Here is a 13,639-nt window from a genome sequence, read left to right as displayed (position 1 = left end):
TATTATTATCCTCGAATACATATCCATAGAAAAGTCTCAACATTATGTCTCTCATATACAATGTTTGTTATGTCACTCCTAGATCTACACATGGATGAAGATGTTAAGCCAAACCACATTAAAAACCTTATGTGAGACGGACCAACTTCACTAGGCTGGCTTGAACATGACAAGAATTTACTTACATTTTTGCTCTTATGTTTCATAAATGGATGAGTTCACATACAATAATATAAAAATTTGAGAGTTCCAAGGGGACCTGAGATTCTCTCTTTGACGATGACACAGTCCCTGGACCCTAAATACAGAAATAGATCTACACGTTCCAAATCGTGGGGTGATGATGAGTAAGCTTGAGCCTTGCACTACCAATCAGGAATTATATGCATATAGATATATGTGCAGATTGTGTGCAGAATGCTACAAATTATAGCATTTTGATTTCCATACTCCCATCCTATCACAGAGAGAGAAGGGGGGGGGGGAGAGGTATTGCAATCATGCCCAACATTGTGTTGTTAACCGTCCCTGCATTAGGCCACATCAATCCTTGTGTCACCATGGCTAATCTTCTCATTCCTCATGGCTTCACCTTCACCTTCGTGGTAACTGAACAGCTTGCAGCCACACTCTGTAACCCTATACCTAGCTTTGGCCCCAATCCATCAGGTCCCCAGATTCAAGAGAAACATGAAGAAGAAGAAGAAGAAGTTGACAAGCCATTGGTGCGGCCGCGAGCTATTCAATATGTCTCGATCCCGAGCATGTCCTTGGAGGAAGCAGGCCAAAAGCCATTTGGTGATAGCTCCTCCCTCTACCCACACTTTGAGGTCATGCGAAGCATGCGTCCCGGCTTCGAAGCTCTCCTCCGTTCTTCTTCTTCGAGTCTTGGTGGCAGCGTCACGTGTATCATCGCTGATTTCTTCGTCTCATGGGTCACTGAGGTTGCCCTTCAATTCCATATCCCAGTCTTCTCCATGTTTACCAGTAACTCCCATACTTTGTCCGCCATTTCTCACATCGATGAACTCATTGCCAATGGCGCCTCGCCAATGTCCGGTATAAAGTTTCAATTCTTCTTTTGGAAATCCATTCAAATTGCAATTATATATATTACCTAGGATCGGAATCCGTAGGATTTGGCTAGGTATTTAGGGTTTAGGGTCCCAAACATCAAGTCCTACACATCAACTTAGGTTTCCTCACCTTTTGTTTACTAATTTTTTTTCATTGATTAGACCCACAACAGATAGTGGATTTCCTTCCTGGCATTCTCCCTCTCCGAGCAGCCGATCTCCCCGAATCCGTTCGGATGTACCCCTCCTTGGCACTGGATTTGAAGAAGAATATGTCGAGAGCGGCCGGAGTAATCGTGAACACGGTATACGAGCTCAAGCAGAAGTGTGTGGATGCCGTAAGCCAGAAGGTCCCGGTCTATCCCATTGGCCCTATGTTGCTCATGTCTCCACTGACCACTAGAGCCAGAGACACCACCATTGATTTCTGGACAGAAGACAGAGAGTGCCTTGCATGGCTTGACACTGCCCTCCCTTCTTCAGTTATCTTTGTATCTTTCGGAAGCTTGGCAAACTTCAGTACCCAACAAGTGAAAGAGCTGGCCCATGGTCTGGACGCGAGTGAGCAGCCGTTCCTATGGGTTGTCCGATCCAATTCGGTTGTCCAATCCCATGGGCAGCACCCGTGGTCAAGAGTGCTCCCAGAAGACTTCGTGGAGAGAACCAAAGGACGCGGCCTTATCATCTCATGGGCCCCTCAGCTCCATGTCTTGTCTCACCCGTCCATCGGCGGTTTCCTCACTCATTGCGGATGGAACTCGATAACCGAGAACCTCTCGACCGCATGTGTTCCTATGCTTTGTTGGCCACAGATCGCGGAGCAAAGACTGAACGCTAGGATATTGGTCGATGAGTGGAGAGTTGGCTTGGACCTCGTGATGGAGTACGATAGTTTAGTGAAAGCTGTTGATATACAAAGGGCGGTCCGTGAATTAATGCAGGGGGACATTGGAAGGGAGATTAAAAAGAGAACCCTTGGTCTCAAGGAAGTCGTCTCGCAATCTGTGCAAGACAGTGGATCTTCTCGGTGCTATCTTGAGTCCTTGGTACAAGACTTGAAAAAGACATGTCATGAAATGTTAAAGAGTTAAAAAAAGACTTTCAAAAAATAAAGAGTGTTGGGATCTCATCATACAGGATTATTGTCTCTCTCGTACATTTGACTCTATGACAGAAGATGGTGAATGTTTGGATGATCGACAAACTTTGTTTCCAACATGTACAACCATTGCACAAATATGATATCAATAAAGTATTTAGACAAAAAGTTATATGGTTTTCTTTTACTAGTAATTAATGTAGAGTCATTTCTCAAACGAAAGTCCTATACCCTATTGTTTTGATACAATCTACTTATTAAGTTCTTAGAGAAAAATGGTACGCCTCTCTAATTTGGTAGCATCCATTGAAAAGCCTTTATCGACCCCCTCTTACGAAAGTCTATTGATGCCATGGGATGTCTAACATTAAGAACACAAATTTGAGCCCAAACTTGTCCTAATGATGTCCAATTTATTATGGTAACAAATATGTCCCTATAGGAATAATTATGGTACCAAATTAAATTTTCTGTTTGATTTCAATTGACTCAAATTATGTCAACTTTGATCTTATTTAGTATTCAAATTGTCTCTAAAGAAAATAGTACGTCCAAGACATTGCATAAGTATAAATATTGATAGGACTCATATTTTATCAATGAAATATGTCCATGTTTTGACATTTGGGGTAGAGATTATATCCAGTATACTATCGCCATTCTCAGGTTTGATAAGGGGCTTTTGGTATGGTTATGAGGGCATCAAGGACTAAGCCGCTATCTTTAAACTTGAATTTCTCCAAGTGGTCGCATATTGAGCGTTTGGTCAAGTCCACTTCACCTTTTCTCCCCTAGTTGGAAGAATAAATCTCGTCATTGTGATGATACCTTTTGATCATTGAATTGTCCACATGAAGGGTGTATTTTGTAAAGATTTGGACTTGGTTAAGTTTCATTAAAAGAGAGATTACTTTAGATGTAGGTCTCACCCTTATCCAAAGCATGTAAGGAAGGGAGTTTAATTTGAGAATCTAGGGTTTGTTCAATGTGGGTTTCTCAAAATTGATAGAATGATAAATAAGAGTAGACTCTTATTGGTAATCTCAAGGCTGAAACTAACAACAATACTAAACTTGGAACGAATCTTCATGTATATATAAGAAGAATAGGAGCGGTTTCAAGAGCTTCAATGAAATGTTAACGTTAAACCAAAATGGTTTGCATTGTCACCACTTGGGTAGCATGTGAAATTTTGCAATAATTACGTGGAATACTATATAATGATTATCATGAATAGAATGATAACATGTTGACTAGAGTAATTCTATAATATTAGAAGAAAGAGGTTTATTATCGTATCTATATATTAGTTCAAAATCTTGTTTCATAAAAAAAAGCTATAAGGGGATGATGGTAACGATTAGTCGAGAGTATTTCTTGTCGCGCAACATCCATTCTACAAATCTAATTCATTTCTATTTACATAAAAGAGACTTTGCGACATGTATTGAGAAATAGAAAATTTACCATAAGTTCACCTAACCAATCCACTATGTAATATAACTTCTTATACATGATCTTGAAGTCTAAATTAAACAACTTCAACCTTGTACACTAGAACACCAAGAATTTAACTAGAGGTGGAGGATGAGCAAGTTGATCTACAATGGAATAAAAAGTGCTAAGCTACAAAGATGAGACATAGAATATTGAATGGAGATGTAGATGTGAAGGGAGATTAAAATGAAACACAATATTGTCATCGATAAGGGAGGACATCACAAATGAATTAAGATTATTTTAATCTAACTTGTCACACGCCTTGGTGGTCTTCATATTACGCTAAGATAGTCTTCATATTTTAATGTGACTTTGTGTGGAATGAAGGGGGGGATGATGATTTGCATAGACGTTATGCAAATGATGTAAAAGTTTGGCTTGACCTCTAAGATTATCCTTAGTGGAAGGAGTCATTGACACATTTGGATTTTTGGATCATTGTTAACTCTAAGGGATGAAAACTTGTTTTTGTGAAGAATGGAGCATGGCAAATAAAAGAATGTACCAAATTATTATAAGAAATATTTGCAAAATAAAAGCTTTTGATTCAATCACCTTGTTGTGGTGATAACTTGCAAAGAGCTTCTAGGAAATTACCAATATCTTGAGCTATTCCTTCCAAAACTTTGAGATAATTGTGGTTTGCTATCTATTGCCAATGGATGACACACTGTGTGAACCAGCTCCAAATTGTACACTTGGTTTTATTTTATATCTACACTAAAATTTCTCGCAAATCTAAATTAAATATGTTATATTTATGTAGATTTCTTGCGAAGTCAAGTTCCAAGTCTTGAACCCTGTACTTACATATTGTGAGGTATTGTAACTAACAATAACGTTAAAATTGTAGTCATGATGTGCTTAATCTAAAGTAAATGATGTGTAACATGCTCTCACACCTCCTTCGCATAACAAAACCTATGAAGTGGACTTCATTATGATATAAACTTTGAAGCATCATGCAAAAAATTTGGATGTACAAATAATATTGTAACACTTACTTTGTTAGAAACCCTTCCAACTATGGTCGAAGGTGACGAAGAAACCCTTCCAACTTATCAGAGATTGTGAGATCAGATTCTGATGCTTCCATGGAAGGATCAAATTTTGATGTTTCAACACGAAGAAGGTGAAGAAGAAGGGGTAAGAGGAGCAATGTTGACAAATCTACCTTTGTACATGATCATGAAGGTTGAGGCATAAGCTTTTCTTTTGTCCATGCTTTGTGTTGGCTAAAAGGGGCATCAAAAATCTAATTGACAAGCATATGTAATGAAATGAAATAGTTTCCTTTTTTCCTTAATGTTGACATATCAAGCTCAACTAAGTTTAGTCGTTTAGTCAACCATGTAACTTAGTAGTTACATAAATAGAATATATTTAGAATGTTGACTATAAAGGATTTAGTTCCTAGTATTTAAGTAGGAGATCTCTAGATTCCCCACTATTGAGTTCATTTAATGTAGAACTTACACCCTTGTACTTATATTCTCCTCACAGGTGCACCGTTGCACATGAGATGTATATATACCTCATTGTGGGTATTTTAGTAACTTGATGATGTCTTTTGAATATAAGTAAGAGTTCTTTGTGCTACACTCGTTAATCATCCCCCATTTACTATTGATAAGTCTAACTTCCTCTCACACACATATACACACATATCACATAATCTTCTGCAACTTAATCACACATGTGATCAAATATTCACATAATTAGATACTAATTAACCATTAGTTAACCTTCTAATTATTAAAATGGTACCAAAGCGTGTGGTTTAGCATATCCACTAAGCCCACCCGATTCGTAGTGATTGTGTGTTCGAGACTCCAACGGCAAATCCGGCTATCCGCTATTGTAGTGCCACTACATAGCACAAATACATAACCGAGGGAAGAACAACCAGAGGAAGACACGACACCAACATGAATGCACAAATGGGCAGCTCGCTTCTTAGCGAAAAGCTAGACTAAAATAATTTCTTATCTTGGGAGTACACGATGAACCAATACCTAGTTGGTCAAGGGTATTGGAGCTATATCGACGACGCGCTCGAAAACAAACCACCCGACATCATAAACGCCAACTATCCAACATGGGAGCAAGGGGCGAGCCGGGTGATATACTGTTTGGCAACATGTGTCCACGATCACATGCTTTGTCACATTCGTGATGTGTAGACGCCTAAAGAAGTGTGGCAGATTTTGAAACGAATCTTAGCGGCAAATACGACTACTCGCAAGCTTCAACTCCGACAAGAGTTGAACAACATCCGACAAAAAGACATGACTGTGTCGAATTACATGAGAAAAATAAAAAATATCTGTGACTGACTCAACTCCATCAACATAAACATCGAAGAGGATGAGATGGTGCAAGTGTGCTTGGGTGGCCTTGCACAACGGTTCTGCACAATGGTTCGATCCAATAAGGACGACAATCTTAGCGAGGAAGAACCCTCCCTCATTCTTTGACCTTCAATCCATGTTATTGGTCCAGGAGAACCATGTGAGAACAAAGAGCAAGACATCGGAAGGGAAAATGTTCTTCTTGAATTCAGAAGGTGGTTGAGGACATGGTTGAGGACGTGGTTGAGGCGGAAGAGGTCGGTTTGACCAAGGCTGAGGAGGACGAGTCAGTTGGCATCACGAAAGTAACTCGACCCTTTGGCAAGCAAACGGAAATACTCGAGGAACCTTCAGAAGAAACGGGAATTTTTATGCGAAACATAGTCGGCAAATCAGGTCCTTTCCTTGCAATTAATGTGGTAAGAATGGACACCCCGAAAAGGAGTGCAGGAAAAAGAGACGTGATTCGCCTTCCACAAGTCGCGAAGTCACTAACTACGCTACTAACTCCAAATTCGAAGACTAAGGAGGTTTTTTCGTCATGAGGCATAAGGCGAACACCATGTCGACATCCAAGTCAGCCAACACATCTACATAAGAAGAAGTATGGTTTGTCGATTAGGGCGCAACAAATCACATGACGTCCCACAAAGAGTGGTTTCAGTGACTTGCACACACCTGATCGACCTGACTACGTGAAAATGGGAGACAACACCACACACATCATTCAGCATATTGACAAGATCCCTCTTAGCAAGCGAAAAAACAACTACATTAAGAATGTCTTGCACGTTCCCACAAGAACAAAGAAAAACGTCTTGGTCGGCCAAATCGTGGAGCAAGGCATGCAAGTCCACTTCCACAATGGGGGTTGTTTCATAAAAAAGAATGGTCAACTCATAGCTAGAGGACGAAGAGCGGGAAGAATGTATGCCAAAGGTTTCAAAACCAATATGAATATCAAGTTGTGGCACAAGAGAATAGGCCACATCAACATCCAACGGCTCCGAGCTATGTAATCGAAGGGAGTAGTTAGCGGACTCCCGACTTTTGAGTCAAAATGAGTTGACCGATTATGCGAAGCATGCCAACTCTGCAAACAACATTGATTCCCATTTCCAAAGGAGATCTACAAAAGAAAAGGCCTTCTTGATGTTATCCACTCGGATGTATGGGGACCAACTCAAACACCCAAAATCGGCGGATGTCGTTACGTCACCTTTATCGACGATCACTCTTGGTACACTTGGATCTTCCCGATGAAGAAAAGAATGAAGTGCTCCTCCACTTCCAGAAGTTCAAGAGCCAAGTCGAAAAAGAAACCGGTCAACACATTCGATGCCTAAGATTGAATGAAGGGAAGGAGTACTTCTTCAACAAATTCGTCTCCTACTTCCAATGTAATGGCATTCAGAGAGAATTTCCATGCCGACACCCCCCCCCCCCCCCCAATAGAATGTAGTTGCCGAAAGGAAGAATTGGCACACACTCGAGGTAGCACGAGCCATGTTGCATGAGAAGAACATGCCTAATTAGTATTGAGCCAAAGCGGCGTCCAAGGTTGTCTACATTATAAACTGATACACAACCAATGGAGCACACGAACTGAACCCACATGAGGTTTATGTTGGAAAGAAGCCGACCTTGTCGCATCTATGAGTATTTGGAAGTATAGCGTAGGTCTACAACCCGATTGACAAATGACAGAAGCTCAACACGAGGTCCGAAAAGTGCATTTTCGTGGGATATTGGTCCGAACAAAAAGGATACAATTGCTTCAACCCTTCTATCCGATCGGTTCGGGTAAGTGGGGATGTTATTTTCAATGAACCGGCATCTTGGTATAAGTCCGATTCAGCTCCATCCGAATCGACCGAGGGAGAGTTAGACGTAAACTCGGATGATGACATTCAGCCATGGCCTATACCATGGGAAAGTCCATGCTCAACCATGATGAGCGAACCACAAGAGCCTCTAAGCACCAAAAGCATACCTCAACTAGGAGCTGGCTTGGACAAAGGAAAATGTTAAATGCCCGAATACGAAGTCGATCATCCCGATGAAAGTGATTCAGATGTGTCGGCTCACTCTCTAGATCGTGATTTTAGAGTGCCCATTATGTGGACACCTAGTGTAAAGAAGGCACTAGCATCTATGAACGAAAAACTGTGACTCTCATCCCGAGAGAAGAATTTGTTTACTCGGTTCGTCTACAATGAGTATATGGCACATCACTATGCCTTCATGATGAAGGTAGCAGTTGAACGAGAGCTGGAAAGTTTTTCAGAAGCAGCTCGTGACCCCTGATGGATTGAAGCCATGGACGAAGAAATGCAAGCACTAGTCGATAATGTCACTTGGGATCTTGTGGCACCTCCACCACACAAGAAGATGATCGGTTGTTGATGGATTTACAAGATCAAACTCAATGCCAGTGGCTCCATTAACCAATACAAAGCTTGACGTATCGCTAAGGGGTATGCTCAAACCCATGGCATCGACCATGAAGAAACCTTTGCCCCGGTGGCAAAGATGATCACGATTCGAATAGTCCTAGCACTTGCGGTGGCAAAAGGGTGGCACCTCCACCAAATTGATGTGAAAAATGTGTTCGTCCAAGGCAAGCTAGAGGAGGAGGTGTACATGGTACAACCACCCGACTACAAGTTGAAATCACATCCGAATGTCGTGTGCTGACTTAAGAAGCCCCACTACACTCTCAATCAAGCTCCAAGGGCTTGGCATTGAAAGATAACGCAACCTTTGCACCATCGGTTTTCGAATGTCTAAGTCAGACAACTCATTGTTTATTCGGAACAACTCCAGTGGATTGATCGTCATCATTATATATGTTGACAACTTAGTGATCGGTGGCAAACATCTGGCCGACATCAACACAGTGAAGATTCAACACAGTGAAGATGCTCCTATCTAGGAAGTTCGAGATGAAAGACATGAATGAACTTCATTATTTTCGGGAATCGAAGTCATTCGAACCGGCGATGGCATAATGCTCTCCCAACACCACTATATCTTGAATCTCTTATTCAAGTTCACTATGATTGACCATAAGCTAAATTCGATCCCCCTCAATTGCAACCTAAAGTTGTACACAAACTTCGGAACACCATGTGAGATGACTAAATATCGGCAAATTATCGGGAGTCTCATTTATCTAACTATTACTCGCCCTGACTTGAGCTATCCGGTTGGACGCCTTAGTGAGTTTATGCAAAAACCGTGCTGCACACATTTGCATTGTGCTAAGCGAGTTTTACGGTACATTAGTGGAACCATGGATTAAGGTATTTTCTTCAAGGAAGGAGTGATTCGACTAGAAGGATACAACAATGCTGACTGGGCTGACATTATATCGTATCGACATTCGACATCTAGATTCGTCTTCTCACTTGGATGTCGGATGTCGGATGCCTCATACTTGAGCTTGAGGGGGCGTGTTGAGATATCAAGCTCAACTAAGTTTAGTCGTTTAGTCAACCATGTAACTTAGTAGTTACATAAATTGAATTTATTTAGAATGTTCACTATAAAGGATTTAGTTCCTAGCATTTAAGTAGGAGATCTCCGTTAATGTAGAACATATACCCTTGTATTTATATTCTCCTCACACATGTGAACCTTTGCACATGATATGTATATATACCTCATTGTGGGTATTTTTTTAACTTCATGATGTCTGTTTAATATAAGTAAGAGTTCATTGTGCTACACTTGTTAATCATCCCCCATTTACTATTGATAAGTCTAACTTCCTGTCTCTCTTCTTCTCATACACATATACACACATTTCACATAATCTTCCGCAACTTAATCACACAAGTGATCAAATATTCACATAATTAGATACTAATTAACCCCCAATTAACCGTTAGTTAATCTTCTAATTATTAATACTTAAGTTTCATTGATTAAAAATATGAGAATGATAATAGAAAAAATGATTGATAATGTCAAAATCCAAAATTTCATCACCATCAATGTCTACTTTGATGTAGCACTAAGAAGAAGATACCTAAAGGTTTACATTTATTTGTAAATAGTGCGCCACATTGATAGAGAAGAGAACTCTTCGACATATGACAAAAGCAGGGCATTGATGCCAATTGCGAGCAATGTTGTCACAAACTTCCTCTTTCACTTCCTGTCTCTTGTACTTTTGATCTCTTTGTTTCTCTCTCTCTCCCTCTGTCTTTTTGTCTTTGTTTTTGCTCACACTATTTTTCACTCATTGTTTTCTGATATCAACCATTTGGTTTTTGTTTTTGTTTTTGTTTTTTTTTCTTACACCACCCCTCGGTAGTGGCATATAAACTATAAATAAAAGTAGTGCTAAAAAATACACAAATAATCCCTACATTTACTTATTACCTGCATCCCAAATTCTCGATAGTCACTGCATGATTAACACATCCTACATTATCTCCTTCAACAGGGAAAGGTTTTTGCCATCAAATTTCTAGATTTCCACTCTTGTGCCGGATGTTGATGCCATGTTTTTGCTCACACTATTTTTCACTCATTGTTTTCTGATATCAACCATTTGGTTTTAGTTTTAGTTTTAGTTTTTTTTTCTTACACCACCCCTCGGTAGTGGCATATAAACTATAAGTAAAAGTAGTGCTGAAAAATACACAAATAATCCCTACATTTACTTATTACCTGCATCCTAAATTCTCGATAGTCACCGCATGATTAACACATCCTACATTATCTCCTTCAACAGGGAAAGGTTTTTGCCATCAAATTTTTGGATTTCCACTCTTGTGCCGGATGTTGATGCCATGTTCTATAGGAAGTGAGATTTCTGGCCATGTCCTTTCCTTCAACCATTCTCTTCTCCTTGTATTGTTGTTGTTGTTGTCGAACTGTAGTCGTGATGATACTAATTGATGAAGAAGTCAATGGTGATGTCTTGGCTGGCTTGCAACAACGAAGCAGTGTCGATCTGTTAGTGAGTGAAGGAAACAACATGATGCAACAAGAGAAGATTTCTGCACTACTAAGGTTAGAGAAAGATGAAAAAGATGACAGTTACACATGGAGAGACAATTTTGCTCAAGAGACTCAACTGTTCAATTACCTACTTTTATAGTTAGGTTAAGTAAGTGTTCACACTAGAGATACACCATGGGCAAAGTGGGACTTTTATCCCAACAAAATCCCCCGTAAAAGGACTACTCTAATTACATGCAATGACATGGGGTTATCTCCCACGTGAACTTAAATTACATCTTAAGTTTAAACTATAGCTTGTATGTTACAAGCCGATCGGCTAGTTCCCGAATCGGCAAAGGTAGAGTCAGCTAGAGTTTCAATCGGTGGGTAGCCAATTTGGCTTTTGCCTCTAGTTCATTGACTCTCCACGTATGCCGGTGTCATGGACACATAAACATCATGGCTTCACTTGGACTTGAACCTAGGACCTTGTAATACATAATCGAGAACCCAACCATTAAGATAGCCTATTGTCAAATAGGATGATAAAAGCTACTTTTTGTAATATACTGATTATTGTAAAAACCTACGACATTCTAGAACATTATAGAAATCCTTGGGCTATTCTATTGGAATGTATAAATATAGACATACAAGTCTTCTCAAACCAATTTGAATCAAACGGCCAGAACCAAGAGAAAAGATAGAACCTAGGACTCTACTCTTAAAGAATATAGTTCTACCAATGTACCCTCTCCTAAACATGTTTTTTTTCATCAAATTTCAACCATCACATTACAACAATTATGCCAAGTAGGAGGAAAGAGGAACTTTTCTTATTGCAATATCAATGACACCTCCCAGTGCCACTCAAGGGAATTCAGACATCAAAATTCCTAAAAAGTATCAAGAATATGCAGATGTTTTCGACAAAGTCAAAGCTAATGTACTTCCAAAGCATCGACTGTATGACTATCCCATCGACGTACAACCAAGAAAAGAACCACCGTGGGGTCCGATCTATAATCTGTCCCCAACTAAGCTTGAGGTTCGTCAAGCATACAACGAGGAGAATCTTGCACATGGGTTTATTTGACATTCAAAGTCTCCAGCTGGTGCGTCTATATTTTTTGTGAATGAAAAGGACAACTCGCTTCATTTGGTTGTGGACTATCGGGGTATGCTCTACCTTGAATCGCCAGTCTTTTAGATCGTATTGGTGGGGCACAACATTTTACAAAAAATCGATTGTTGATCTATCGACAACTGATTGTTGTAATCGACAGACACAACAGGTCGAACGTCTTCCTGCCAAGATCGTTCTCTCAAGAAGATTGTGGTGGAGAGGTGGATGGGTCAATGCTAGTCCTACACTCATAACTTAGTATACAAAAACTAGTTATTATGATTAACATATACTCATGATCGACTATTAGATATAATATTACTTGTGCAACAGAGTCTGTATACAAACAAATGACACAGAGACAGAAAAATACGACATAGTGTAGTTGACACTGTTGGTAGTAGGAAATAGGGAGTAGAAAAATAGTTAAATATTGAATACACTGTCCTAGTGTAATTCGCATAGTACGTGAAATATGTAAGAAATATCCGATTAAGTATGCATAAAGAAATAAAACAACATATTAAAAAATATGTTACATGCATAAGGCAAGATTCAAACCTTGTACCTCCATGTAAACAAACCCCAAACCTTACCATTGTACTAACGCATCATAAGTAATCCAAATGTAGATTTAATAGATATAAGAGTTATATTTACGTTTATTTTTATAAAAAGCAACCCATGCACATTTAGAGTGCATAAAAACTTTATTTAGAAGAAAAACGCAAACAAAGAAAAGTTACTCATGCACGTCTAGAGTTCATGAATGCTATATTTGAAATTAAAAGCATGGTATAAAAAGCTATTCAGGGACATCTAATGTGCATGAACACTTTAGAAAAGCATTATGCTATGTTTAGCCTCTTCCAGCACTATATAAGGAAGAGAGAAAGATGTATATGGTTGTTAATTTTTTATAACGGTTGATTAATATATTATATTCGTGGGATTCACGAATTTGCCACCTATTTCTCTCTTGCAATCTAAATTCATATTCTTTCCTAAACATTAATTAATACACTATGCTCGTGGGATTCACGAGTTTCATATCTTTCTTTCTTATAATCTATTCATATTCATAACTAAAATCCTCTCAAATTCTTCCTCCTCCAAGTCCAAAACCCCAACGGTTCCCACCCGACTCACGCAACGATCCGGCGCCAAAAGGCACGACACAATTTGTGAACCTGACGTGAACACGGGTGGCAAGGAGATGGAAAATCAACAAGAGGCTAACAATATGATGACAATGTTCGAGCGAATGCCATAAGAACAACACGCGATGTCGGAGATTGCGGCGGCAGTAGAGCGGCTCGTGCAACGAAACAGGCAATTCAACGGGAAGGACTTGTCACGTTATTTGTGGGACTACAAGGCAGAGATGCTACAATGCAGAATATTGGAAGGATTGCAAATGACATCCTTCAATCGGGTGGCTATGGACGAACTTCAAGGGAGTATCCACGGGATACGACAACAAAATTTGACGTGGGAAGCGTTGAAGACCACGTTCGCTATCGAGGACTCT

At 39.7% G+C, this 13,639-nt stretch overlaps 1 protein-coding gene across 1 annotated transcript; it reads left to right on the top strand.

The window, feature by feature from the left end:
• The first annotated feature begins 470 nt into the window (after positions 1 to 470).
• On the top strand, positions 471 to 2,347 carry LOC147863051 (UDP-glycosyltransferase 76E11-like). Its single transcript, XM_087320696.1, has 2 exons — positions 471 to 1,059; positions 1,239 to 2,347. The coding sequence occupies exons 1-2, from the start codon at positions 501 to 503 to the stop codon at positions 2,165 to 2,167; spliced, it is 1,488 nt and encodes a 495-aa protein (XP_087176822.1). The 5' UTR covers positions 471 to 500; the 3' UTR covers positions 2,168 to 2,347.
• The last annotated feature ends 11,292 nt before the right edge of the window (positions 2,348 to 13,639 follow it).

The sequence above is a fragment of the Azolla caroliniana genome, unplaced genomic scaffold (genome assembly GCF_043228905.1).
Source record: "Azolla caroliniana isolate FFs.n. ecotype wild unplaced genomic scaffold, voAzoCaro1.0.p SCAF_6, whole genome shotgun sequence".
In the NCBI taxonomy this organism is placed as follows: Eukaryota; Viridiplantae; Streptophyta; class Polypodiopsida; order Salviniales; family Salviniaceae; genus Azolla; species Azolla caroliniana.
Note: the sequence above shows the minus strand (reverse complement) of the source record. Positions and strands in the feature narration are given on the sequence as shown.